Source organism: Hyla sarda, chromosome 4 (assembly GCF_029499605.1).
Source record: "Hyla sarda isolate aHylSar1 chromosome 4, aHylSar1.hap1, whole genome shotgun sequence".
Classification (NCBI taxonomy): domain Eukaryota; kingdom Metazoa; phylum Chordata; class Amphibia; order Anura; family Hylidae; genus Hyla; species Hyla sarda.
Genome location: NC_079192.1, coordinates 299,872,675 through 299,900,478, shown reverse-complemented (window position 1 = coordinate 299,900,478; position 27,804 = coordinate 299,872,675). Strand labels below are relative to the sequence as shown.

The 27,804-nt window shown below is 45.7% G+C and overlaps 1 protein-coding gene across 6 annotated transcripts in view; it reads right to left on the bottom strand.

The window, feature by feature from the left end:
* CDHR2 (cadherin related family member 2) overlaps positions 1–27,804 on the bottom strand; it is a 231,215-nt gene that overhangs the window by 62,761 nt on the left and 140,650 nt on the right. For all 6 annotated transcript variants that reach the window (XM_056574710.1, XM_056574708.1, XM_056574711.1 and 3 more), the window contains exons 13-19: positions 27,071–27,226; positions 23,879–24,043; positions 22,662–22,723; positions 8,188–8,431; positions 7,859–8,098; positions 3,448–3,517; positions 182–796 (exon numbers count right to left, since the gene is read on the bottom strand). In XM_056574710.1, coding sequence (XP_056430685.1) covers positions 182–796; positions 3,448–3,517; positions 7,859–8,098; positions 8,188–8,431; positions 22,662–22,723; positions 23,879–24,043; positions 27,071–27,226 — 1,552 coding nt within the window. The remainder of the gene's footprint in view (positions 1–181; positions 797–3,447; positions 3,518–7,858; positions 8,099–8,187; positions 8,432–22,661; positions 22,724–23,878; positions 24,044–27,070; positions 27,227–27,804) is intronic.

The window sequence follows — 27,804 nt, the reverse complement described above, 5'->3', positions numbered from 1 at the left end:
TAAGTTGTAGTAAAGCCAGCGGGCACTACCCCCTGCCCACTTTGTTAAACTGATGTGGCTGTTGTAAAAAAATAAAAAGTCCCAAACTTTTTCTAAAACAGGGGAGAGATTTTGCTACAGATTCCTACCACAAGTTTAGCAAATTAACAATGGTTTCTATAATAATGGTATGCAGGCGCACCGTTCTGGCTGTATCTGTTTCCAATAAATGTCAGCTTGTCCTCCACACGTAAGAGCATCACCATAAGATCACACACTTCATAATCAATTTCTTCAGTATGATTTACAAACAGCTGCCCATTGGGTGCAAGCCATAGCCAGTCATAGCATATGTTGCCCACATCTTTTCCATTTTTGAAGCAGCTCATAGCAAGTGTCTGGAATTCCAGTTCATGTACTGTATCAGGATCAATAGCAACCAATGTTGTGATATTTTCGGGTCCACCTGTTCTGTTCTCAAAAAGGTAGAGATCTACCAGAGAAGAGGGGTTTATGGATGGTGGTTCATCATTGAGATCAAGCACGTGTACTAAGACAGTAGCATTTGCAGTGTTACTGACTCCCTGAATCCCATTGTCTTCCGCTTCTATTATTAAGGTATACGATTTCTGAACTTCATAATTCAATTGCACATATGGGTCACTTAAAGTCAGGACCCCAAGGTATTCGCCCAAAGCCTCTCTCTGTCCACGTATGATAAAGTTCCCAGATCCACCTTGGGAAATACTAAAACTAATACGATTGTTTAATTCAGTCTGATCTTTATCTCTGGCTATTACATTCCCGACATAAGCCCCTGAAAGAATAATAAACATGATTTATTAATGCACCAATCATTTTCATATTGCAGTAAGAATCTAATATCAGTACATCAACAGATTTAAAATAGTTGTTATAGGAAAGCACTCCAATAATAAAACCTTATCGGCAATTTGTTTGTATATAGTCTTTTTAGTGTGTGAAAATTAATTATTGTCTGTGTTAATAGAGTACTTTTTACCCCTGTTCGCCTGGGCACCCATCATGTGTCGAAGAGGTGCAAATTCTTCCAAAACAGTAGTTTAGATGTAGACAAGTTTCTAAGTGTGGTTCGGGCTGGCATGAGATTGGGCATAAATTTGAGTGCACCAACTACAAAAAGCTTACCATGCAGCACTACATTCAAACTCTTTTCTTGAATGTGTCTAAACCAATGATAAATCCCCCCTCAAGTGCTGTCACATAATTCTCTTTGTAGAAACATATGGCAAACTTAATTTTTGCAGCTGAAAATACACTGCCCATTTTGCTATGAGCAGACACACAGGGCTTCCCCACCACAGACCTGTGTGTACTGTAAGGTTTGTGGGCATTCCGAATGTGCTGATGTGATGCGCAGGCCGCCTCCAAGACTTACTGCACACACAGAGCTGCGACTGGGAAGCCCTGTGTGTCTACTCATAGTAAAATGAGCAGCCTATTTCCTGCTGCCTGGTGGATTGCGAAATATGCTGTGTATGCGCTATGGGTGACCCTATCCTAATACATCATTAAGCCCAGCATACTACATAAAAGTAAAGCCCAACAGAATTCTATGGGAGCTCATTATGGCTCCATACAATTTCATACTATATATATATATATATATATATATATATATATATATATATATATATAGAAGATGCAAGTGTATTCAGCTCATCCCAGCAGCAGTGCATGGACTAGACATGAACTTCGTCTCTTAGCAATAGACAAAAGAAGGTAATGTCCAGCGCCAGACGCGGGAACAAGACTTTATTGGAAAGCCACACAAGACAGTAACACAAGACAAGAAAGCAACTTAGACTTACAACCCGATTTTCTAAGTAAATGAGGGCCATTGAGTTTTATATGTGTATTAGCTGAGTACCCGGCGCTGACCGTTTTTTTCCTACCTTATCCTTGTGGGGGGGAAAGCAAAAAAGGAGGAATCTTTTGTCCTCATAATCCATCCCAAAATCCTGACCCCTCCTTATATTCCGACCTCATATCCTGTCCTCATATTTTGTTCTCATATCCCGTCCTCATATCTCGTCCTCATGTCCCGTCCCCATGTCCCGTCCCCATGTCCCGTCCCCATGTCCCGTCCCCATGTCCCGTCCCCATGTCCCGTCCCCATGTCCCGTCTCCATATCCCGCCCTCATATCCCAACCCCCTATCCCGACCCCTATCCCGACCCCATATCCTATCCCCATATCCTGTCCCCATATCCTGACTCCATATCCCGACTCCATATCCAGACCCCATATCCCAAACTCATATCCCATCCTCATATCCCGTCCTTATATCCCGACCTCATATCCTGTCCTCATATCCCGTACCCATAGCTAATCCTCATTTCTAATCCTCATATCTTGTCCTCAGGTGGGGCTGCATTGTAGTAAAAATATTGTAATCTGAAAATAAAAGCATGTTGCTTAAAAGGTGGGCATGTCTTTGTGAGATGGGGTGTGGCTTACCAGCCGGACTGACACATTTACCAGGAGATGCAGAGTGGAGCTTGTGGAGTAAGGCACCAGAAGTCCTATATACTTGCATGGGACTTGAAAAAAAAAATCCTTCACATATGGGGGCAGGTTAGGGGTAATTGAACTATTATATATTTTTATTTAACATATAAGTAACATGTGACCAAGTATTATTGAAATATCTCCAGGCGTCTGGAAGTTATGCAGTAACATAAATTTCCCATAGACTTGTATGGGACTTCAAATAAAAACCCTGACCCTGGCAAATGGGGGTGGGTAAGGGTTAAATTACCTATCCTATGTTTGTTGTTGACATATAAGTAACATGTGCGCCAAGTTTCATGTTAATATCTTTAGCGGTTTGGACGTGATGCTGGAACATACACACATTGAGAACTCAAGGAATCATGGCTCCAATCACTGAAAGGTAAGGCCAGGAGTATGACACATGACTGGTTGAGGGCACTGATTGGCTGCAATATTCACATGTCAACCACTTGTAAAGAAAGAACAGGTAGCCCACTGAATCACTGCAGGATAAGAAAGGTGAGAAGCTTTTTTTGTTATTTAATCACATTTCGGGTTCTTTTAGAAAGACAGATAACACCTTTAAAGGGGTACTCCGCTGCTCAGCGTTTGGAACAAACTGTTCCAAAGACTTGAGCCGGCGCCGGGAGCTTGTAACTTCATAGTCCTGCCCCCTCATGACATCACATCCCGCCCCCTCAATGCAAGTCAATGGAGGGGGCGTGACAGCTGTCGCCCCCCTCCCATAGACTTGCATTGAGGGGGCAGGACGTGACGTCATGAGGGGGTGGGGCCTAATGTCAGGAACTCCCAGCGCTGGCTCCAGCGTTCAGAACAGTTTCTTGTGGAATTTCTTGAAATTACATTATAAAATAAGTTTAAAAAAAAAGACAATGTACAGATAAAACAATATTTAATGAACATTTTGGTTACCTGGTGTGCTCTCATTCACAAAAAAAGTGTATTCTGTTTGATTGAAAATGGGTCCATTGTCATTTAAATCCTGAAAAATAATTAAATCTAATTAAATCGTCATCATGTATTACAATGATTAAATTAAAGCACATCAGACATATACTTCTAAAGATGTTACTTTCATTTAGAAAAAACTCGATATGTCATGTAGACAGATTGGGGTGTCTTTGAGCCCATCAGGAGAATTGAGTCTTGGGGCCTACCCAACAGCTACATTTAAATATCACCTAAATATCATCATAAAATAGCCTTTTCAGAATACTGCATTCTATGTGCATATATATTTACACACACGTTTAACCCCTTCCTAACTGTTACGGTCCTCTGGGCCTGTGTGGATGATGACATGAGCCGTACCAGGGAGCGGAGTCTAAGGTGCCTCTGGTTTTCACCAGAAGCGGGATGGTCTTGCTGCGGAAGGCGGCACCCAGGTTGCTACCCCTGGCACGATTCGTCCACACAGGTAGCTGGGATGTGGTGTGGCACAAAAGGAAACTGGCAAGACAAGGTCAAGGTAGCAGTAGGTCAGGGAAGGCGGCACAGGTGCAGTGTCAGGTAATGGAACAAGGATAAGGAACACGGATAGCAGGAACACAGGAACACAGTATGCTTTCACTAGGGCACAAGACAACAAAGATCCAGCAGGAAACAAAGGGAGGAGCTGATACTTAAAGACAGGGTGCAAGTGTAAACTCTTAATTAAATGAGTACTGGCCCTTTAAATGTAAGAGCTCCGGCATGCGTGCCCTAGGAGGTGGGGAGAAGCACACCGGGGCTGCAAGGACAGGAAGACCAGGGAGGTGAGTGATGGGCTGGGATTCGCATGCGGGCGCGTCCCACGATGCGAATCCCAGCCCGGCCGACAGCGGGGACATGACAAGAGAGTGCGCGGGGACATGACAAGAGAGCACTCATGGCCAGAGTGTCTGGCCGGAGCGCAGATGTTACACTAACATGGCAAACTTTTGTTTCCTCCCCACTTTTTAAGATTTAAAACATTTTTATTTTTCCATATGATGGCTTTTTTTGCAGGACAAGTTTTTCTGTTTTAGCAATTTACATTATATAGTAAAATTATTTGTAGGGTGAAATTGAGCGCAATTTTGTGGGCCAATCAACACTGCTGTGTTAAATATTTTGCTGTGTTTAATACCATAATTTGTGTACCTTTTATTTTGTTTTACTACTATTGCCAGGGTAGTCCCAGCAATAAACTCCATCTTACTCCTCACTGTCCAGTGGGGACAGCATCCAATCAGTACTGCAGCGATGTCCTCTGCTGACGACGGACAACCAATTTTTTTACTTTTGTTTATAGGTTAGATTTTTTTTAATTTACAAAAAGGGAAAGGAGTGATTTTATAAGGGATTTTTTTTTTTTTTAAACTTTTTACCCCTGATGGGTTCCCATGGCAGCCAAAGGGCCTAACAAAGGTTCCTAGGCCTGCAATGACTGTCTGACAATTAGATTAAAGGAATCTGTCTGTATTGTCACCCACACTAACCTATTGGTACAGGAAGGTAGTGCAGGTGACACTGATGATAATGATACTTACCTATCCCCAATCGGTGGTCTTGATCACCCATTATTTTCCTTATCTGTGCAGCAGGGTGGCTGAATGAGGAAGCAGTAGTAGTGATGTCGTAAAGATCTTGCCATGCACCAAGCCAGCCACTCGAATAAGAACCATTATCATCAGCACTATCAATCTGTGACATCGATGACATTTTTTTTTTACTAACAGACAATAATGCTTTATTATACTGAGTGTACCAAAACACTATTGTTACGCCTAGCGCTCCGGGTCCCCGCTCCTCCCCGGAGCGCTCACGGCGTCTCTCTCCCTGCAGCGCCCCGGTCAGTCCCGCTGACCGGGAGCGCTGCACTGTCATGGCCGTCGGGGATGCGATTCGCACAGCGGGACGCGCCCGCTCGCGAATCGCATCCCAGGTCACTTACCCGTCCCGGTCCCCTGCTGTCATGTGCTGGCGCGCGCGGCTCCGCTCTCTAGGGCGCGCGCGCGCCAGCTCTCTGAGACTTAAAGGGCCAGTGCACCAATGATTGGTGCCTGGCCCAATTAGCTTAATTGGCTTCCACCTGCTCCCAGACTATATCTGCTCACTGCCCCTGCACTCCCTTGCCAGATCTTGTTGCCTTGTGCCAGTGAAAGCGTTTAGTGTGTCCAAAGCCTGTGTTACCTGAACTTCTGCTATCCATCTTGACTACGAACCTTGCCGCCTGCCCCGACCTTCTGCTACGTCTGACCTTGCCTCTGCCTAGTCCTTCTGTCCCACGCCTTCTCAGCAGTCAGCGAGGTTGAGCAGTTGCTAGTGGATACGACCTGGTTGCTACTGCCGCAGCAAGACCATCCCGCTTTGCGGCGGGCTCTGGTGAACACCAGTAGCCTCTTAGAACCGGTCCACTAGCACGGTCCACGCCAATCCCTCGCTGACACAGAGGATCCACTACCTGGAAGCCGAATCGTGACAACTATCAGTAATCAGAATATTTCATTCTGAGGTTCCTTTAGCAGAACTTAAAAACAGAGGTTTAGAATGTAATTAAATTATTAGTTAAAGTGCACCTTTCATTAGCAAAAACTCTTTATATAATTTTAAAAATTATATTATATATTGTATATTTGTAATATACAGGGTGGGCCATTTATATGGATAACGATATGACCCCCTTAGACTTTTATCTTTGGGGTCATCTGAAGGCAATTGTCTATGCTGTGAAGATACGATATGTGCAGCATCTGAAACTACAGATACTGGAAGCCTGTGCTAGCATTTCTCCTGCGGTGTTGCTATCAGTGTGTGAAGAGTGGGAAAAGAGGGTTGCATTGACAATCCAACACAATGAGCAGCACATTGAACACATTTTATAAGTGGTCAGAAACTTGTAAATAACTCATGAAAGAATAAAGTTACGTTAAAACCAAGCACATCATTGTTTTTCTTGTGAAATTCCCAATAAGTTTGATGTATCACATGACCCTCTTCCTATTGAAAAAACTAAAGTTGGATTCAAAATGGTCAACTTCAAAATGGCCGCCATGGTCACCACCCATCTTGAAAAGTTTCCCCCCTCACATATACTAATGTGCCACAAACAGGAAGTTAATATCACCAACCATTCCCATTTTATTAAGGTGTATCCATATAAATGGCCCACCCTGTACATTGGTTAAAAAATGTGTATATTTTTATCCCTACAGCTATTGTCGGTGGGTCTCTGTGAGAAGTCCAAACACAGGAAGGGTGGGTGGACAAGCAGGGCTCTGTGCAGTGAGGCTCTGTGACATGCTCCCTGGATGATTGACAAGCCAGAAGTCTGCACAGGGCCCTGCTTGTTCTGTCCTGACTTCCTGTATTTGTTCTTCTTACAGAGCCACACAGACAATAGCTACAGGGACAGCATTTTGTCACCCAAAAATATAAACATTTGTAAACCAAGGTAAAAAAGAAAAACAAATATACATATAATGGTATTATCTACATTATATAAAAAGTTTTTGCTAATGACAGGTACACTTTAAGAGGGGGGGGGGATATATTCACATTGAACACTTTTTTTTTTTTTTTTTTATAAAAAAAAGTTGTTTTCATTTTTCTAAAATGTGGTAAGACCAACATATTTCTCACCAAATGAAACAACATAGAAAAGAAAAAAATAAGCCCACATATCTCACATGTGCCGGCATCTGTAGGAAGTACCTAACAATAAACCCCAAAAAAGACCAGGTAAATGTAGGGCTACTATTATACAATTTCACTGAGAACTACCAAAAGCAGTTACTAATTTCACATAGTTAGGATAAAAATCCCACAAGCTTTATTAAAATGATAATAAGGTGAAAAAGAAAAAGGAAAAATACCCTTTTGACATGATAATGCCATTCCAGAGGTTTTAAAGCCCCTGGAACGCCGTTCTCATGTCATAAGCCCAGCCTTTTATCACAATACCCTGAATTATTGTGAGGGCACAAAAATGGCCACAGTGGCCCCTTCATGAGTAATCACATGGACACAATTAATGTGTGATCACAACATGTATATGCAAGACAGTTAGCATTAAAGACTAAAAGGGAATGTTTTGGTAACCTAGTAGACCCCCAAACCTCCGCCCACCCCCCACAGATCATGGAAAGAGCCCCTAGAGAAGGTGTCAGTATTATCACACTGACTTCTCTTACTGGGCTGTTTACATAACTCCCCTAGAGAACCACTTAATAAAATCACCTCCTCATCACAGTTATGCTGGAAAGGAGGAATAGGGGGCTAGGGACATGTCAGTGGGGACAAAGCTCGGCATAACATGAAGATTGAACAGTATGTTACATTAGTTTAAACAACAAAAAGTTACCTCAACATTGATGGTTACAGAAACATTATCCGATAAAGAAGGAACTCCCAAATCATACAATTTCACAGTCAATACAATGCGTCCATTCTGTGATATATTAATGGCTTCTCGATCCAGAGGACCAAGGCTTGTGATGAGCCCTGTAGTGACGTTAATGCTGAAATTTCCACTGTATTCACTGGGTAGGATCTCATACTCAATCACACTGTTATTATTTCCAGGTTCATCATTATCAGTTGCCTAAGAAGAGCAAAACTCATTTGTATCAGCAGATTACAGAACATTTATATAACAAAGTGACTTTGAAAGGAGTTTATCTGGTTTGTTACCTCAAGCTGGATCTCGATATCATCAGTGTTCTCATTTACAAAAATGTTATATACCCCTATTGCAATTGGAGCACAGTCATTAATATCTATTAATTCAATTTCAAGAAGGGTGGTCCCAGTGGCATTCATTCCATCCTGTGCTCTTAGGGTTGCGTAATAGAAAGGGGTTCGCTCTCGATCAAGAAGATCTCCATCCACCACCGAGATTGTCCCATTAGATGGATTCACCTGAAACAAGTTCAGTCTGGAAAGAATACATCAAAACGGAGAGTTTGCTTTATTAATGTTTAGGATTTAATAGTAACAATAAAAAAAACTACATTAATATAGAGCTTTTTAGTATTTAGAAGAAAATTTTACAGGAGATTTCAATAATAAGGGAAACATAATAACAGTTTATGTCTGGTTAAGTGCATAGCAATAATGCATTGTAAAAATAGCAAATCTTCTCACCCCTGTGTATTCTACAGCTTTCCTGCTTCCCAACAGTTATAACTTTCAGCAGCAGTTACTAGAAGCAGCTAAAAGCATAAAGATCATGTCCCGCTGGGTTCAGTAGTAGCTGTATAAATCCATATACATTGAACTACCTTAATAGTGACTGCAGGTTATAAGTGTAGTATTAGAAGGGATGTAGAGAATTTACAGCTGTATAGTGAAAACTTATCAGCATATTTACACCATACTGTCACGATGCCGGCTGGCAGGAGGTGGATCCTCTGTGCCAGAGAGGGATTGGCGTGGACCGTGCTAGTGGACCGGTTCTAAGTCACTACTGGTGTTCACCAGAGCCCGCCGCAAAGCGGGATGGTCTTGCTGCAGCGGTAGTGACCAGGTCGTATCCACTAGCAACGGCTCAACCTCTCTGACTGCTGAAGATAGGCACGGTACAAGGGAGTAGACAGAAGCAAGGTCGGACGTAGCAGAAGGTCGGGGCAGGCAGCAAGGATCGTAGTCAATAAGGTAATAGCAGGAGGTCAAGTACACAGTATGGACAAACACAGTAACGCTTTCACTAGGCTCTAAGGCAACAAGATCCGGCAGGGGAGTGCAGGGGCAGACATCAGATATAGTCTGGGAGCAGGTGGAAGCCAATTAAGCTAATTGGGCCAGGCACCAATCATTGGTGCACTGGCCCTTTAACCCCTTAAGGACGCAGGACGTAAATGTACGTCCTGGTGAGGTGGTACTTAACGCACCAGGACGTACATTTACGTCCTAAGCATAACCGCGGGCATCGGAGCGATGCCCGTGTCATGCGCGGCTGATCCCGGCTGCTAATCGCAGCCAGGGACCCGCCGGCAATGGCCGACGCCCGCGATCTCGCGGGCGTCCGCCATTAACCCCTCAGGTGCCGGGATCAATACAGATCCCGGCATCTGCGGCGGTTCGCGATTTAAATGAACGATCGGATCGCCCGCAGCGCTGCTGCGGGGATCCGATCATTCATAACGCCGCACGGAGGTCCCCTCACCTTCCTCCGTGCGGCTCCCGGCGTCTCCTGCTCTGGTCTGTGATCGAGCAGACCAGAGCAGGAGATGACCGAAAACACTGATCTGTTCTATGTCCTATACATAGAACAGATCAGTATTAGCAATCATGGTATTGCTATGAATAGTCCCCTATGGGGACTATTCAAGTGTAAAAAAAAATGTAAAAAAATGTAAAAGTAAAAGTAAAAAAAAAGTGAAAAATCCCCTCCCCCAATAAAAAAGTGAAACGTCCGTTTTTTCCTATTTTACCCCCAAAAAGCGTAAAAAACATTTTTTATAGACATATTTGGTATCGCCGCGTGCGTAAATGTCCGAGCTATTAAAATAAAATGTTAATGATCCTGTACGGTGAACGGCGTGAACGAAAAAAATATAAAAAAAGTCCAAAATTCCTACTTTTTTAATACATTTTATTAAAAAAAAAATTATAAAAAATGTATTAAAAGTTTTTTATATGCAAATGTGGTATCAAAAAAAAGTACAGATCATGGCGCAAAAAATGAGCCCCCATACCGCCGCTTATACGGAAAAATAAAAAAGTTAGAGGTCATCAAAATAAAGGGATTATAAACGTACTAATTTGGTTAAAAAGTTTGTGATTTTTTTTAAGCGCAACAATAATATAAAAGTATATAATAATGGGTATCATTTTAATCTTATTGACCCTCAGAATAAAGAACACATGTCACTTTTACCATAAATTGTACGGCGTGAAAACAAAACCTTCCAAAATTAGCAAAATTGCGTTTTTCGTTTTAATTTCCCCACAAAAATAGTGTTTTTTTGTTGCGCCATACATTTTATGATATAATGAGTTATGTCATTACAAAGGACAACTGGTCGCGCAAAAAACAAGCCCTCATACTAGTCTGTGGATGAAAATATAAAAGAGTTATGATTTTTAGAAGGCGGGGAGGAAAAAATGAAAACGTAAAAATTAAATTGTCTGAGTCCTTAAGGCCAAAATGGGCTGAGTCCTTAAGGGGTTAAGTCTCAGGGAGCTGGCGCGCGCGCGCCCTAGAGAGCGGAGCCGCGCGCGCCAGCACATGACAGCAGGGGACGGGAACGGGTAAGTGACCTGGGATGCGATTCGCGAGCGGGCGCGTCCCGCTGTGCGAATCGCATCCCCGACGGCCATGACAGTGCAGCGCTCCCGGTCAGCGGGACCGACCGGGGCGCTGCGGAGAGAGAGACGCCGTAAGCGCTCCGGGGAGGAGCGGGGACCCAGAGCGCTAGGCGTAACAGTACCCCCCCCCTTAGGTCTCCCCTTCTCTTTGTCCGGTAACTGCCTCCCCTGGGATGAGGACACCGGGAAAGAATGGAGGGATTCCTCAACGGCAGGCAGTACAGCAGGAGTGGGAATGGGGAGGGAGGGCAGAGGGCGAGGCCTGGCACGGGGCAGTGTGACACCAGGACGGGGGCCATGAGGAGGCACCGAGGCTTGCCTGACTGGACTGGGAGGGGGGGAGAGGCACTTCTTATGGCAGGCAGAGTCCATAAAGACTTTAGGGAGACCGGATACAGGGGGAACCACAGGGTCACGGCAGGGAGTACTGGGAACCGGTTTAAGGCAGTCCTTGAAACAAGAGGTACCCCAGCTCTTGATCTCCCCTGTGGACCAATCCAGGGTTGGGGAATGGTGTTGAAGCCAGGGTAGTCCAAGGAGAATTTCGGAAGTGCAATTGGAGAGGACCAAAAACTCAATTTTTTCGTGATGAGGTCCGATGCACATTAGGAGGGGTTCCGTGCGGTAACACACGGCACAGTCCAATCTTTCATTGTTAACACAATTGATGTAGAGGGGTCTGGCGAGACTGGTCACAGGGACGTTGAACCTGTTGATAAGAGAGGCCAAAAAAAAATTTCCTGCAGATCCGGAATCCAAGAAGGCCATAGTAGAGAAGGAGAAGGTAGAGGCAGATATCCGCACAGGCACAGTAAGGCGTGGAGAAGCAGAGTTGACATCAAGAACTGTGTCACCTTTGTGCGGAGTCAGCGTACGTCTTTCCAGGCGGGGAGGACGGATAGGACAATCCTTCAGGAAGTGTTCGGTACCGGCATAGTACAGGCAAAGATTCTCCATGCGGCGTCGTGTCCTCTCTTGAGGTGTCAAGCGAGACCGGTCAACTTGCATAGCCTCCACGGCGGGAGGCACAGGAACGGATTGCAGAGGACCAGAGGAGAGAGGAGCCGGGGGGAAAAAACGCCACGTGCGAACAAAGTCCATATCCAGGCGGAGCTCCAGACGCCATCCGGAAGAACGCATGTCAATGCGAGTGGCAAGATGAATGAGTTCATGTAGGTTAGCAGGAGTTTCTCGTGCGGCCAGAACATCTTTAATGTTGCTGGATAGGCCTTTTTTAAAGGTCGCGCAGAGGACCTCACTATTCCAGGACAACTCGGAAGCAAGAGCACGGAACTGAATGGCGTACTCGCCAACGGAAGAAACACCCTGGGCCAGGTTCAGCAGGGCAGTCTCGGCAGAAGAAGCTCGGGCAGGCTCCTCGAAGACACCACGGACCTCAGCGAAGAAGGACTGGACTGTGGCTGTGGCAGGATCATTGCGGTCCCAGAGCGGTGTGGCCCAAGACAAGGCCTTTCCAGAAAGGAGACCAAGGCAGAGTCTAGAGTCCCCATCAAATTTGTCCGGCAGGGACAAGCAGGGGTTAGGAGCGGACGGACGCTGGGGAGGAGTTGCAGGAGCCGGCGGAGGAGATGGTTGTTCCAGTTGCAGCTGCTGTGTCTGTGACAGCAGCTGCTGTATCTGTGACTTCAGTTGCTGTGTCACGGTGGTCAAGTATGCCAGCTGGTGATTTCGTTGGGTGATCATCGTGGAAATGTCGGCAAGACTTGACAGCGGCACCTCAGCGGAATCCATGGCCGGATCTACTGTTACGATGCCGGCTGGCAGGAGGTGGATCCTCTGTGCCAGAGAGGGATTGGCGTGGACCGTGCTAGTGGACCGGTTCTAAGTCACTACTGGTGTTCACCAGAGCCCGCCGCAAAGCGGGATGGTCTTGCTGCAGCGGTAGTGACCAGGTCGTATCCACTAGCAATGGCTCAACCTCTCTGACTGCTGAAGATAGGCACGGTACAAGGGAGTAGACAGAAGCAAGGTCGGACGTAGCAGAAGGTCGGGGCAGGCAGCAAGGATCGTAGTCAATAAGGTAATAGCAGGAGGTCAAGTACACAGTATGGACAAACACAGTAACGCTTTCACTAGGCTCTAAGGCAACAAGATCCGGCAGGGGAGTGCAGGGGCAGAGATCAGATATAGTCTGGGAGCAGGTGGAAGCCAATTAAGCTAATTGGGCCAGGCACCAATCATTGGTGCACTGGCCCTTTAAGTCTCAGGGAGCTGGCGCGCGCGCGCCCTAGAGAGCGGAGCCGCGCGCGCCAGCACATGACAGCAGGGGACGGGAACGGGTAAGTGACCTGGGATGCGATTCGCGAGCAGGCGCGTCCCGCTGTGCGAATCGCATCCCCGATGGCCATGACAGTGCAGCGCTCCCGGTCAGCGGGACCGACCGGGGCGCTGCGGAGAGAGAGACGCCGTAAGCGCTCCGGGGAGGAGCGGGGACCCGGAGCGCTAGGCGTAACACATACTGTATCTACGAAACATCTGTGGCCCTTTCTTTTTCCACAAAGGTAACAGATGTTTCATAGATATGTTGATGAAAATGTTTACCACTTTTGACATAAAAAAAAAAAAGGTACCAGAAAACACATGGCTTTGACTTTAATCTACAGCAGTTTGATTGTTAGGGTGAGTCTTTTTTGAGAAATGTTCTGTGAACTAGAACTACCAGTGGGGCAAAACAGTATTTAGTCAGCCACCAATGTGCAAGTTCTCCCACTTAAAATATATTTGCAAATTATGGTGGAAAATAAGTATTTGGTCAATAACAAAAGTTCATCTCAATACTTTGTTATATACCCTTTGTTGGCAATGACAGAGGTCAAACGTTTTCTGTATGTCTTCACAAGGTTTTCACACTGTTGCTGGTATTTTGCCCATTCCTCCATGCAGATCTCCTCTAGAGCAGTGATGTTTTGGGCTGTCGCTGGGCAACACAGACTTTCAACTCCCTCCAAAGGTATTCTATGGGGTTGAGATCTGGAAACTGGCCAGGCCACTCCAGGACCTTGAAATGCTTCTTACAAAGCCACTCCTTCGTTGCCCGGATGGTGTATTTGGGATCATTGTCATGCTGAAAGACCCAGCCACTTTTCATCCTCAATGCCCTTGCTGATGGAAGGAGGTTTTCACTCAAAAACTCACGATACATGGCCCCATTCATTCTTTCCTTTACACGGATCAGTCTTCCTGGTCCCTTAGCAGAAAAACAGCCCCAAATCATGATGTTTCCACCCCCATGCTTCACAGTAGGTATGATGTTCTTTGGATGCAACTCAGCATTCTTTCTCCTCCAAACATTACGAGTGGAGTTTTTACCAAAAAGTTCTATTTTGGTTTCATCTGACCCTATTACATTCTCCCAATACTCCAAATGCTGGATCATTCAAATGCTCTCTAGCAAACTTCAGATGGGCCCGGACATGTACTGGCTTAAGCAGGGGGACACATCTGGCACTGCATGATTTGAGTCCCTGGCGGCATAGTGTGTTACTGATGGTAGCCTTTGTTACTTTGGTCCCAGCTCTCTGCTGGTCATTCACAAGGTCGCTCAGTGTGGTTCTGGGATTGTTGCCTACCGTTCTTGTGATCATTTTGACACCACGGGGTGAGATCTTGCATGGAGCCCCAGATCAAGGGAGATTATCAGTGGTCTTGTTATGTCTTCCATTTTCTAATAATTGCTCCCACAGTTGATTTCTTCACACCAAGCTGCTTGCCTATGGCAGATTCAGTCTTCCCAGCAGGTCTAAAATTTTGTTTCTGGTGTCCTTTGACAGCTCTTTGTCGAGTTTGGAGTGTGACTGTTTGAGATTGTGGACAGGTGTCTTTTATACTGATAAGTTCAAACAGGTGTCATTAATACAGGTAACGAGTGGAGGACAGAGGAGACAGAGGGGTGTCTCAGCAGTTGGACCACCTGCAATCAGATACATATCTGCTATCCTGAAGAAAGGTTATTATATCTGTCACTGGACCACCCCTTTAAGTTGCTGTTTCCGATACCTGTTCAGATCTATGCTGCAAGGATGCTGTTACGCCGAGCGCTCCGGGTCCCCGCTCCTCCCCGGAGCGCTCGCTTCTCTCTCCTCGCTGCAGCGCTCCGGTCACATCCTCTGACCCGGGGCGCTGCGATTCCGCTGTCAGCCGGGATGCGATTCGCGATGCGGGTAGCGCCCGCTCGCGATGCGCACCCCGGCTCCCGTACCTGACTCGCTCCCCGTCTGTCCTGTCCCGGCGCGCGCGGCCCCGCTCCCTAGGGCGCGCGCGCGCCGGGTCTCTGCGATTTAAAGGGCCACTGCGCCGCTGATTGGCGCAGTGGTTCCAATTAGTGTGTTCACCTGTGCACTTCCCTATATCACCTCACTTCCCCTGCACTCCCTTGCCGGATCTTGTTGCCTTAGTGCCAGTGAAAGCGTTCCTTGTGTGTTCCTTGCCTGTGTTTCCAGACCTTCTGCCGTTGCCCCTGACTACGATCCTTGCTGCCTGCCCCGACCTTCTGCTACGTCCGACCTTGCTTCTGCCTACTCCCTTGTACCGCGTCTATCTTCAGCAGCCAGAGAGGTGAGCCGTTGCTAGTGGATACGACCTGGTCACTACCGCCGCAGCAAGACCATCCCGCTTTGCGGCGGGCTCTGGTGAAAACCAGTAGTGGCTTAGAACCGGTCCACTAGCACGGTCCACGCCAATTCCTCTCTGGCACAGAGGATCCACTACCTGCCAGCCGGCATCGTGACAGTAGATCCGGCCATGGATCCCGCTGAAGTTCCTCTGCCAGTTGTCGCTGACCTCACCACGGTGGTCGCCCAGCAGTCACAACAGATAGCGCAACAAGGCCAACAGCTGTCTCAACTGACCGTTATGCTACAACAGTTACTACCACAGCTTCAGCAGTCATCTCCTCCGCCAGCTCCTGCACCTCCTCCGCAGCGAGTGGCCGCTCCTGGGCTACGCCTATCCTTGCCGGATAAATTTGATGGGGACTCTAAGTTTTGCCGTGGCTTTCTTTCCCAATGTTCCCTGCATCTGGAGATGATGTCGGACCTGTTTCCCACTGAAAGGTCTAAGGTGGCTTTCGTAGTCAGCCTTCTGTCCGGAAAAGCCCTGTCATGGGCCACACCGCTCTGGGACCGCAATGACCCCGTCACTGCCTCTGTACACTCCTTCTTCTCGGAAATCCGAAGTGTCTTTGAGGAACCTGCCCGAGCCTCTTCTGCTGAGACTGCCCTGTTGAACCTGGTCCAGGGTAATTCTTCCGTTGGCGAGTATGCCGTACAATTCCGTACTCTTGCTTCAGAATTGTCCTGGAATAATGAGGCCCTCTGCGCGACCTTCAAAAAAGGCCTATCCAGCAACATTAAAGATGTTCTGGCCGCACGAGAAATTCCTGCTAATCTACATGAACTTATTCACCTAGCCACTCGCATTGACATGCGTTTTTCCGAAAGGCGTCAGGAACTCCGCCAAGATATGGACTCTGTTCGCACGAGGCGTTTCTTCTCCTCGGCTCCTCTCTCCTCTGGTCCCCTGCAATCTGTTCCTGTGCCTTCCGCCGTGGAGGCTATGCAGGTCGACCGGTCTCGCCTGACACCTCAAGAGAGGACACGACGCTGTATGGAGAACCTCTGCCTGTACTGTGCTAGTACCGAACACTTCCTGAGGGATTGTCCTATCCGTCCTCCCCGCCTGGAAAGACGTACGCTGACTCCGCACAAAGGTGAGACAGTCCTTGATGTCTACTCTGCTTCTCCACGTCTTACAGTGCCTGTGCGGATGTCTGCCTCTGCCTTCTCCTTCCCTGCTGTGGCCTTCTTGGACTCTGGATCTGCAGGAAATTTTATTTTGGCCTCTCTCGTCAACAGGTTCAACATCCCGGTGACCAGTCTCGCCAGACCCCTCTACATCAATTGTGTAAATAATGAAAGATTGGACTGTACCATACGTTTCCGCACGGAGCCCCTTCTTATGAGCATCGGATCTCATCATGAGAGGATTGAACTTTTGGTCCTCCCCAATTGCACCTCGGAAATTCTCCTTGGACTTCCCTGGCTTCAACTTCATTCCCCTACCCTGGATTGGTCCACTGGGGAGATCAAGAGTTGGGGGTCCTCTTGTTCCAAGAACTGTCTAAAACCGGTTCCCAGTAATCCTTGCCGTAACTCTGTGGTTCCTCCAGTAACCGGTCTCCCTAAGGCCTATATGGACTTCGCGGATGTTTTCTGCAAAAAACAAGCTGAGACACTACCTCCTCACAGGCCTTATGATTGCCCTATCGACCTCCTCCCGGGCACTACTCCACCCCGGGGCAGAATTTATCCTCTCTCTGCCCCAGAGACTCTTGCCATGTCCGAATACGTCCAGGAGAATCTAAAAAAGGGCTTTATCCGTAAATCCTCCTCTCCTGCCGGAGCCGGATTTTTCTTTGTGTCCAAAAAAGATGGCTCCCTACGTCCTTGCATTGACTACCGCGGTCTTAATAAAATCACGGTTAAGAACCGCTACCCCTTACCCCTCATCTCTGAACTCTTTGATCGCCTCCAAGGTGCCCACATCTTCACTAAATTGGACTTAAGAGGCGCCTATAACCTCATCCGCATCAGAGAGGGGGACGAGTGGAAAACGGCATTTAACACCAGAGATGGACACTTTGAGTATCTGGTCATGCCCTTTGGACTGTGCAACGCCCCTGCTGTCTTCCAAGACTTTGTCAATGAAATTTTTCGTGATCTGTTATACTCCTGTGTTGTTGTATATCTGGACGATATCCTAATTTTTTCTGCCAATCTAGAAGAACACCGCCAGCATGTCCGTATGGTTCTTCAGAGACTTCGTGACAACCAACTCTATGCCAAAATTGAGAAATGTCTGTTTGAATGCCAATCTCTTCCTTTTCTAGGATATTTGGTCTCTGGCCAGGGACTACAGATGGATCCAGACAAACTCTCTGCCGTCTTAGATTGGCCACGCCCCTCCGGACTCCGTGCTATCCAACGCTTTTTGGGGTTCGCCAATTATTACAGGCAATTTATTCCACATTTTTCTACCATTGTGGCTCCTATCGTGGCTTTAACCAAAAAAAATGCGGATCCCAAGTCCTGGCCTCCTCAAGCAGAAGACGCCTTTAAACGACTCAAGTCTGCCTTTTCTTCGGCTCCCGTCCTCTCCAGACCTGACCCTTCCAAACCCTTCCTATTGGAGGTTGATGCCTCCTCAGTGGGAGCTGGAGCTGTTCTTCTACAAAAAAATTCTTCCGGGCATGCTGTCACTTGTGGTTTTTTCTCTAGGACCTTCTCTCCAGCGGAGAGGAACTACTCCATCGGGGATCGAGAGCTTCTAGCCATTAAATTAGCACTTGAGGAATGGAGGCATCTGCTGGAGGGATCAAGTTCTCCTGTTATTATCTACACCGACCACAAGAACCTCTCCTACCTCCAGTCTGCCCAACGGCTGAATCCTCGCCAGGCCCGGTGGTCTCTGTTCTTTGCCCGATTTAATTTTGAGATTCACTTTCGTCCTGCCGATAAGAACATTAGGGCCGATGCTCTCTCTCGTTCCTCGGATGCCTCAGAAGTTGAACTCTCTCCGCAACACATCATTCCACCTGACTGTCTGATCTCCACTTCTCCTGCCTCCATCAGGCAGACTCCTCCAGGAAAGACCTTTGTTTCTCCTCGCCAACGCCTCGGAATCCTCAAATGGGGTCACTCCTCCCATCTCGCAGGTCATGCGGGTATCAAGAAATCTGTGCAACTCATCTCCCGCTTCTATTGGTGGCCGACTCTGGAGACGGATGTTGTGGACTTTGTGCGAGCCTGCACTATCTGTGCCCGGGATAAGACTCCTCGCCAGAAGCCCGCTGGTTTTCTTCATCCTCTGCCTGTCCCCGAACAGCCTTGGTCTCTGATTGGTATGGATTTTATTACTGATTTACCCCCTTCCCGTGGCAACACTGTTATTTGGGTGGTCGTTGATCGATTCTCCAAAATGGCACATTTCATCCCTCTTCCTGGTCTTCCTTCTGCGCCTCAGTTGGCTAAACAATTTTTTGTACACATTTTTCGTCTTCACGGGTTGCCTACGCAGATTGTCTCGGATAGAGGTGTCCAATTCGTGTCTAAATTCTGGAGGGCTCTCTGTAAACAACTCAAGATTAAATTAAATTTTTCTTCTGCATATCATCCCCAGTCCAATGGACAAGTAGAAAGAATTAACCAGATCTTGGGTGATTATTTGCGACATTTTGTTTCCTCCCGCCAGGATGACTGGGCAGATCTCCTTCCATGGGCCGAATTCTCGTATAACTTCAGGGTCTCGGAATCTTCCTCCAAATCCCCATTTTTCGTGGTGTACGGCCGTCACCCTCTTCCCCCCCTCCCTACCCCCTTGCCCTCTGGTCTGCCCGCTGTGGATGAAATTTCTCGTGACCTTTCCATTATATGGAGAGAGACCCAAAATTCTCTCTTACAGGCCTCTTCACGCATGAAGAGGTTCGCGGATAAGAAAAGAAGAGCTCCTCCCGTTTTTTCCCCTGGAGACAAGGTATGGCTCTCCGCTAAATATGTCCGCTTCCGTGTCCCTAGCTACAAGTTGGGACCACGCTATCTTGGTCCTTTCAAAATTTTGTGTCAAATCAATCCTGTCTCTTATAAACTTCTTCTTCCTCCTTCTCTTCGTATCCCTAATGCCTTTCACGTCTCTCTTCTCAAACCACTCATCCTCAACCGTTTTTCTCCCAAATCTGTTCCTCCCACTCCTGTTTCCGGCTCCTCGGACATCTTCTCTGTCAAAGAAATCCTAGCCTCCAAAAAGGTCAGAGGGAAAACTTTTTTCTTAGTGGACTGGGAGGGTTGTGGCCCTGAAGAGAGATCCTGGGAACCTGAGGACAACATCCTAGACAAAAGTCTGCTCCTCAGGTTCTCAGGCTCTAAGAAGAGGGGGAGACCCAAGGGGGGGGGTACTGTTACGCCGAGCGCTCCGGGTCCCCGCTCCTCCCCGGAGCGCTCGCTTCTCTCTCCTCGCTGCAGCGCTCCGGTCACATCCTCTGACCCGGGGCGCTGCGATTCCGCTGTCAGCCGGGATGCGATTCGCGATGCGGGTAGCGCCCGCTCGCGATGCGCACCCCGGCTCCCGTACCTGACTCGCTCCCCGTCTGTCCTGTCCCGGCGCGCGCGGCCCCGCTCCCTAGGGCGCGCGCGCGCCGGGTCTCTGCGATTTAAAGGGCCACTGCGCCGCTGATTGGCGCAGTGGTTCCAATTAGTGTGTTCACCTGTGCACTTCCCTATATCACCTCACTTCCCCTGCACTCCCTTGCCGGATCTTGTTGCCTTAGTGCCAGTGAAAGCGTTCCTTGTGTGTTCCTTGCCTGTGTTTCCAGACCTTCTGCCGTTGCCCCTGACTACGATCCTTGCTGCCTGCCCCGACCTTCTGCTACGTCCGACCTTGCTTCTGCCTACTCCCTTGTACCGCGTCTATCTTCAGCAGCCAGAGAGGTGAGCCGTTGCTAGTGGATACGACCTGGTCACTACCGCCGCAGCAAGACCATCCCGCTTTGCGGCGGGCTCTGGTGAAAACCAGTAGTGGCTTAGAACCGGTCCACTAGCACGGTCCACGCCAATTCCTCTCTGGCACAGAGGATCCACTACCTGCCAGCCGGCATCGTGACAGATGCATTGTACTACATTAAGAATAATGGGGGATAGTTATCAAAACCTGTCCAGAGGAAAAGTTGCTGAGTTGCCCATAGCAACCAATGGGCTATGGGCAACTCAGCAACTTTTCCTCTGGACATGTTTGATAAATCTCCCCCTCTGTCTTTCAATAGAGGAAAAGATGTAGAAGTACATTTACAGCATGCAGTTCACTGAACCACCCTGTGGAAGCCCTCTTGCCAGCAAGACAAGAACTGTGACAAGGCTGTGAAACCACTGCAGAGGTCTTTTTGTAACAACTACACACCCACAAGGCTGCTTCATTTCCTTTCAGAAATTCTGATTTGGAGAAACACACAATGGCAGTTTTAGACTTCTGCTGACTTTTTAGACCGTATGGATGCAAGCATGACTGACAGTTAAATTGAGGGACTGCATTTGAATCTTTAGTGATAGTTTCCATTGTGTGCTGATAGATATCAGTGATCAGCCCCTACTGTGAACTCATGTCAAGTGTAGCCATCACCTTGCATGTTGTAAATTCTATCATCCTTTGTTCAGAGTAAATATGCATGGGAACCTTTATTATACCAGTATTATCAATGTTGCAGTTGTATTAACTTCATGTTTTTATATTTGTCAATGGACAATCCCTTTAAGTTGCTGTTTCTGATACCTGTTCAAATCTATGCTGCAATGATACATTGTACTACATTAAGAATTTTGTCTTTCAATAGAGGAAAATATGTCTCTGCCTTAAACTGATCTTTTGCACTAGATAGAGAGGGAAAAAATGAAAACCGAGCTTCCATAGGGTTGTAGTCTTAGATATTTTGACCTTAAACAGGTGTAAAAAATCAGCTCACCTTGTTGTGTTGTTTAGTAGACACAACGACTTATACAGCATGTGTAAATATAATGGGATGCAGCCTTTCTGGGTTCAGCAGTGCTGGAGACTCCTGGCCGATATGGAATGAAGAAAACTTCCCAAGCAGGACATGTGAAGAGACTCACTCTTCAAGCAGCGCTATCCACCACAGTTATAATCCAAACACATTCACGGTATATTACCCAATATGTTTATTATATTTTTGGCAATCACAGATGCATTTTGATACTTTCATGTATCTTTCTCAATGTGAACGTAGGCATGGTAAAATAACATAAAACCTTGTTATTTTCAAAAGTATCAAAACACGTCTGTAATTGGCAAGAATTAAAAATACACATTGGTAAGAGTACCGTGAAAGTGTTTGGATTATAACTGTGACGGATAGCACAGCTTGAAGATTGGGTCTTTTTCACGTGTACTGCTTGGGATGTTTGCTTCACTGATCTTTTGTGGGTCAAGCAGGTGAGTGCTGTCTGCCTCCCAGGTAGGGGGACTTTCCTGGAGGAACTTTCCCGAATGTGATGTCACAAATTACTGCCAAAGAATTCCTGCCAAAGTGTATTCCTGTTTTGCACCTTGTATCCCGGAAAACCAACCCGTGAAGATCCTCGTAAAGTAGTTTCAGTAATTTGGACTTAATTACTTGAGAGCTAGAGAGCTACACATGCTAAAAGAGCACTTAAAGGGGTACTCCGCTGCTCAGTGTTTGGAACAAACTGTTCCGAATGCTGGAGCCTGAGCCGGGAGCTCAAGACGTCATAGTCCCGCCCCCTCATGACGCCACGCTCCGTCCCCTCAATGCAAGTCACGAGCTGCCTTCACGAGCTCCCGGCACCGGCTCCAGCTGATCAGCAGAGTACCCCTTTAAAGCTTGACATTTTAGTAACTCTGCTAAAGAAGCATTAATATAAGGGACAGTAGCCAAATCTCTCTTCTCCTGATTGCTAAACTGTACTACTGTATTTCAAGCTTTATTAATGTATCTGTGTTTCACTAGATAGTGATAGATTTCAGAGGTTTTTTTTTTGAGTTGTTTCATTAAATCTTAGTGTCAGAAGTCTCATTTCTGTGCTTTGTATGCAGAAGCATCTTCACTGACAAAGGTTGTGGGTCACTGAGGACATGGGCTTAATACCATTCTGCCATGTGACATGTACAACGGGGAATACTAGACTCAATATTCTTCCCTAGTGCTCACCACACAAGCATTTCATCAGATCTGTTGTACGTAAAACCTAAGTTAATTGACTTACAAGTAATAATAATTTGCTTTCCATAATTCTTCTATACCTTAATATACTTACATGGATTCTGGTAAAAAAGAGTAAGTAATCCTTCCGTAATCCCCAGAGTCTGGGTCAGTTGCCTAAAAATCAAAGCATATAGTTAATCGTATAGAAAAGTGTGGGGATATACATTAAGTCATCTTGTATTCTAATGATGAATTAGTTTAAAGGGGTACTCCGGTGGAAAACTTTTTTTTTTTATCAACTGGTGCCAGAAAGTTAAACAGATTTGTAAATTACTTCTATTAAAAAATCTTAATCCTTCCTGTACTTATTAGCTACTGAATACTACAGTGGAAATTCTTTTCCGTTTGAAACACAGAGCTGTCTGCTAACATCATGAGCACAGTGCTCTCTGCTGACATCTCTGTCCATTTTAGGAACTGTCCAGAGTAAAAGGAAATCCCCATAGCAAACATATGCTGTTCTGGACAGTTCCTAAAATGGACAGAGATGTCAGCAGAGAGCATTGTGCTCATGATGTCAGCAGACAGCTCTGTGTTTCAAAAAGAAAATAATTTCCGCTGTAGTATTCAGCAGCTAATAAGTACTGGAAGGATTAAGATTTTTTAATAGAAGTAATTTACAAATCTGTTTAACTTTTTGGCACCAGTTGATTTAAAAAAAAAATAATTTCACCGGAGTACCCCTTTAAGGTTTCAACATATAAAAAAAAAATTTTTTATCATACCAAATTACAATTTACTTATTGTACGTGTTCATTTCTCATGGTTTTCACACTCACTGCTTTAAATTATCGAACATTTTTTAAAAATCTGTCTATAGTCTCATTACATTTAGAGCTAGTTCAGGAAATTCAGGCAGAATCCACAAGGAATTTGATGCAGATTTGACATTAAATTTTGCTCAGAAACATCACTGTGGCCGGCGATTAGCAGATTGCAGTGTAACATGTTGGGCACCAAAAGCCGGAGAAACAGGAGAGCGATTATAGCAGCTGCGAGGGAATCGGTGGAAGGTAAGTCAAAGTTTATTCTTTTTATTCCAGTAGCCCAGGTTTATAGGAGAAAAAAAAATTACCTGGAGTTCTCCTTTAAACCACTTTCTTTAACATATGTAATTCATAACAAACTTCTTTAGTATTTGACCATGAAATAGTGGAAATGTTTGTTTTACAGTAAAACGTATTTAATAAACAAGCATTAACCTAAAATGATACAGTATATATTTTCAATGTTTCCATTAAATGGAATGATAGTTTCCCATTTACTTACTGTTATAGTCCCAAGGACGGATCCATTATTACAGTGCTCTTCAATTGCAAGTTTATATGTTGCATCAGCAAACACTGGAGAGTGATCATTTATATCTATTAGATTTATAGTCACAATGGCAAATGAACAACAGTCAGTTACCAAACCTGTGTCATTGGCCACCACCTACGATTAGAAAAAAAAATTTGAGAAATTTGTGAATGACAACATCCAATATCTCCAATATCCAAAAGCCAATATCTCTGCAGCATCCCACTGCCTTTATGGGATACTTGTTGTAGGTGTCAAACTGTTTTTGCTTTAATTAGTATCTGATTGTACTTTTGTACTGTTTTGCTATTATGTCACATGATTTTTTTTATACTTAAATGCTATTATTGTGTTTGTACCAAGTTTTGCCACAGAGCAGAAGGGTTAAAGGGGTACTCCAGTGGAAAAGTTTTTTGTTATTATTTTTTATCAACTGGTGCCAGAAAGTTAAACATATTTGTAAATCACTTCTTTTTAAAAAAAAATCTTAATCCTTCCAGTACTTATTAGCTGCTGAATACTACAGAGGAAATTCTTTTTTTTTTTTTTTTGGAACACAGAGCTTTCTGCTGACATCATGACCACAGTGCTCTCTGCTGACATATCTGTCCATTTTAAGAACTGTCATGAGTAGGAGAAAATCCCCATAGAAAACATATGCTGCTCTGGACAGTTCCTAAAATGGACAGAGATGTTAGCAGAGAGCACTGTGGACATGATGTCAGCAGAGAGCACTGTGTTCCAAAAAGAAAATAATTTCCTCTGTAGTATTCAGCAGCTAATAAGTACTGGAAGGATTAAGATTTTTTAATTGAAGTAATTTACAAATCTATTTAACTTTCTGGCACCAGTTGATATAAAAAATAAAAAAAAGTTTTCCATCAGAGTACCCCTTTAACACATTACCTACATGTCTATGCATTCAGTTAGAGCCATACGCTTGTTACTAAAAATGTATTTCTTTTCACTGTTCCAGGGAGAGTCGGCTTAGCAAGACCTAAACATAGGCTAGGCTTGCTCCTGCAGAGAACTAAACATGTCCTGGTGCTTCACCATAGTGTACATCTGAAGGCAGAAAGAGACAGGGAGAGAAGAGAAGTAAGAAGAAACTTTATCTTTGTGGATAGTTTGTATAAGGAAGGATTCCACAGAAATACACTAGGACCTTTAAGGGCTTCAGGCCAGGCCTGGTACTGCATGGCTACAACATATGAAACTAAAAGATCCATACCCCACAGTTTAGAAATGATGGAAGTGGAGAGACAAGCAACGATCATCCCAGCCTCTGGGATCCGCAGAAGAGATAGATGCCAGTAGGACATGCTCGGCAGACCCTCCTGCCTCTGAGCACACAGTAACGTTTACCACAAAAGTGTTAAACCTGCTGCAGAGAAACCAGCTAGGACTAGTGGACATTGTACTACTCCCGGAAGAAGGAGGTAGTCCAAAACGATCGTAGGGGTGACGCCTCCTGGCCACGCAACTTTTTGCTCTGTTACAGGTGGGTATTGCTCAGTGTGCACCTTTGCTTGTTTACCATGTACACTGTTCATAAATATTGTTGATGTGAATTGCACTTTATATACTGCCAGCAAGACAAAAACCGTGACAAGGCTGTGAAACCACTGCAGAGGTCTTTTTGTAACATCTGCGCACCCACTAGGCTGCTTCATTTCCTTTCAGAAATTCTGATTAGGAGAAACACAAAATGCCAGTTTTAGACTTATGCTGACTTTTTAGCCCAGTGGTTCTTAACCTTGTTGGAGGTCCTGAACCCCACCAGTTTCATATGCGCATTCACCAAACCCCTCTTAATTGGAAAAAATAAAATATGATTTTTTCAAAATCAAAACATAGAGGTATATATTTAAGTATATATTTATACATAGGTGCACAAAATGAACACAACCATTAAGAACAAAGAACAAAACCATGAAAACACGATTTTCACACAAAAACATAATGAATATTTACTGCAAATCAGTGTGACTTCTGCTGTTGTCTTTCAGAGACCAGTTCAGAAATGTGCGACTTTACCTTGGCAAGTGCCACTCTCATGTCATTAGGCAGGCAGTGTTGCCCCCACATTAGGCAGGCAGTGTTCCCCCCACATTAGGCAGGCAGTGTTCCCCCCCACATTAGGCAGGCAGTGTTCCCCCCCCCCCCCCACATTAGAGGCAGACAGTTTTCCCCCCACATTAGAGGCAGACAGTTTTCCCCCCACATTAGGGGCAGACAGTGTTCCCCCCACATTAGGGACAGACAGTGTTCCCCCCACATTAGGGGCAGACAGTGTTCCCCCCACATTAGGGGCAGACAGTGTTCCCCCCACATTAAGGGCAGACAGTGTTCCCCCCACAATAGGGACAGACAGTGTTCCCCCCACATTAGGGGGAGACAGTGTTCCCCCACATTAGGGGCAGACAGTGTTCCCCCACATTAGGGGCAGACAGTCTTCCCCCACATTATGTAGGCCAGTGGTCTTCAACCTGCGGACCTCCAAGCTGGCCAGCGCCTGTCTTCCTCCTTCTCTATCCCCCGGTCCTCGGCAACTTCATTTCCATGGGCGCATGCACGGGACGTCAGTGACGTCCCGGCGTGCGCTATCTCCCGGCGGTCCTGCGTTTTTAAACTTAACGCGGGCCGCAGGGAGTCAATAGTGATGGGGGGAATTGCCCCATCGCTACAGGACGGGCAAACACCGGCTCTGCTCAGGGCCCTGGGCCAGCTCGGGGCCCCAAGCAATTGCTTGGTTTGCCTGTCCTGTTGCGAACTCCCCTGCCGAACCCCCGGGACTGACTCACCGAACCCCTGGGGTTCGATCAAACCCAGGTTAAGAACCACTGTTTTAGACCATATAGATGCCAGCAAGACTGAGAGCTAGATAGAGGGACTGCATTTGAATCTTACGTGATAGTTTCCATTGTGTTCGGATATCAGTGATCAGCACCTACTGTGAACTCATGTCAAGTGTAGCCATCACCTTGCATGTTGTAAATTCTATCACCCTTTATTCAGGAGTAAATATGCATGGGAACCTTTATTATACCAGTATTATCAATGCTGCAGTTGTATTGACTTCATGTTTTGACCCGCCATATTGCTGTTCCATGAACATAAACAATCCTTATAAACACCATGCTTATTCAGAGATAATCCTACCTCCACTTCCATCTGGTGAACCTTTTCATAGTCTATAGCTGCCGGGTCTTTGACCAGGATCTGGACCAGTCCAGTATTTACAATCGTTTGTGGACTGACTGTGAAGCTATCAGCATCATGACCCCTCAGATACAGGATGAAAGCTCCATTCTGGTCCTGTAATAGAAGAAAATAAAAGTCTGAACATAGGGATATAGTTTCAGAGACAGTGAAAGATATTTACAGGTAAAACAATTTAGACAATTTAAAGGGGTTGTCCAGAATTGTAAGACATTTTCCTAAAAAATAAAAAAACAATACATGACACACCCATTAATTCCTCCATCACTGAATGATGTACAGGACATCATCTCCGCAAAACTGGTGCAACTGGTATCAGTGAGTTAATGGTTACCGTACTTATTTTGTGATATTGTCCACTTTTAGAAGAAAAATCCCAGACAACCCCTCTAAAGTCAATGGGGGAGATTTATTAATCAGCCAGAAACCCTAATTGTCTGATTGATAAATCAGGGCCAATGTCTCCTAGTCATCTTAACAAATAATCTTAGATAACTACCGGTGAATAATAGCTTTTTTGCTTTTTAGTTCTATTCCATTTTGACACTTGTTATGATCATAGTTTAGTTTTGTTGTCTAATAGGAGTCTGAATATTCCTACTGTCCTATTAGAGTCCTTAAGCATTAATGTCACTTGAAAAAAACTTTTGATATGTCAGACATGTCAAGAGTTT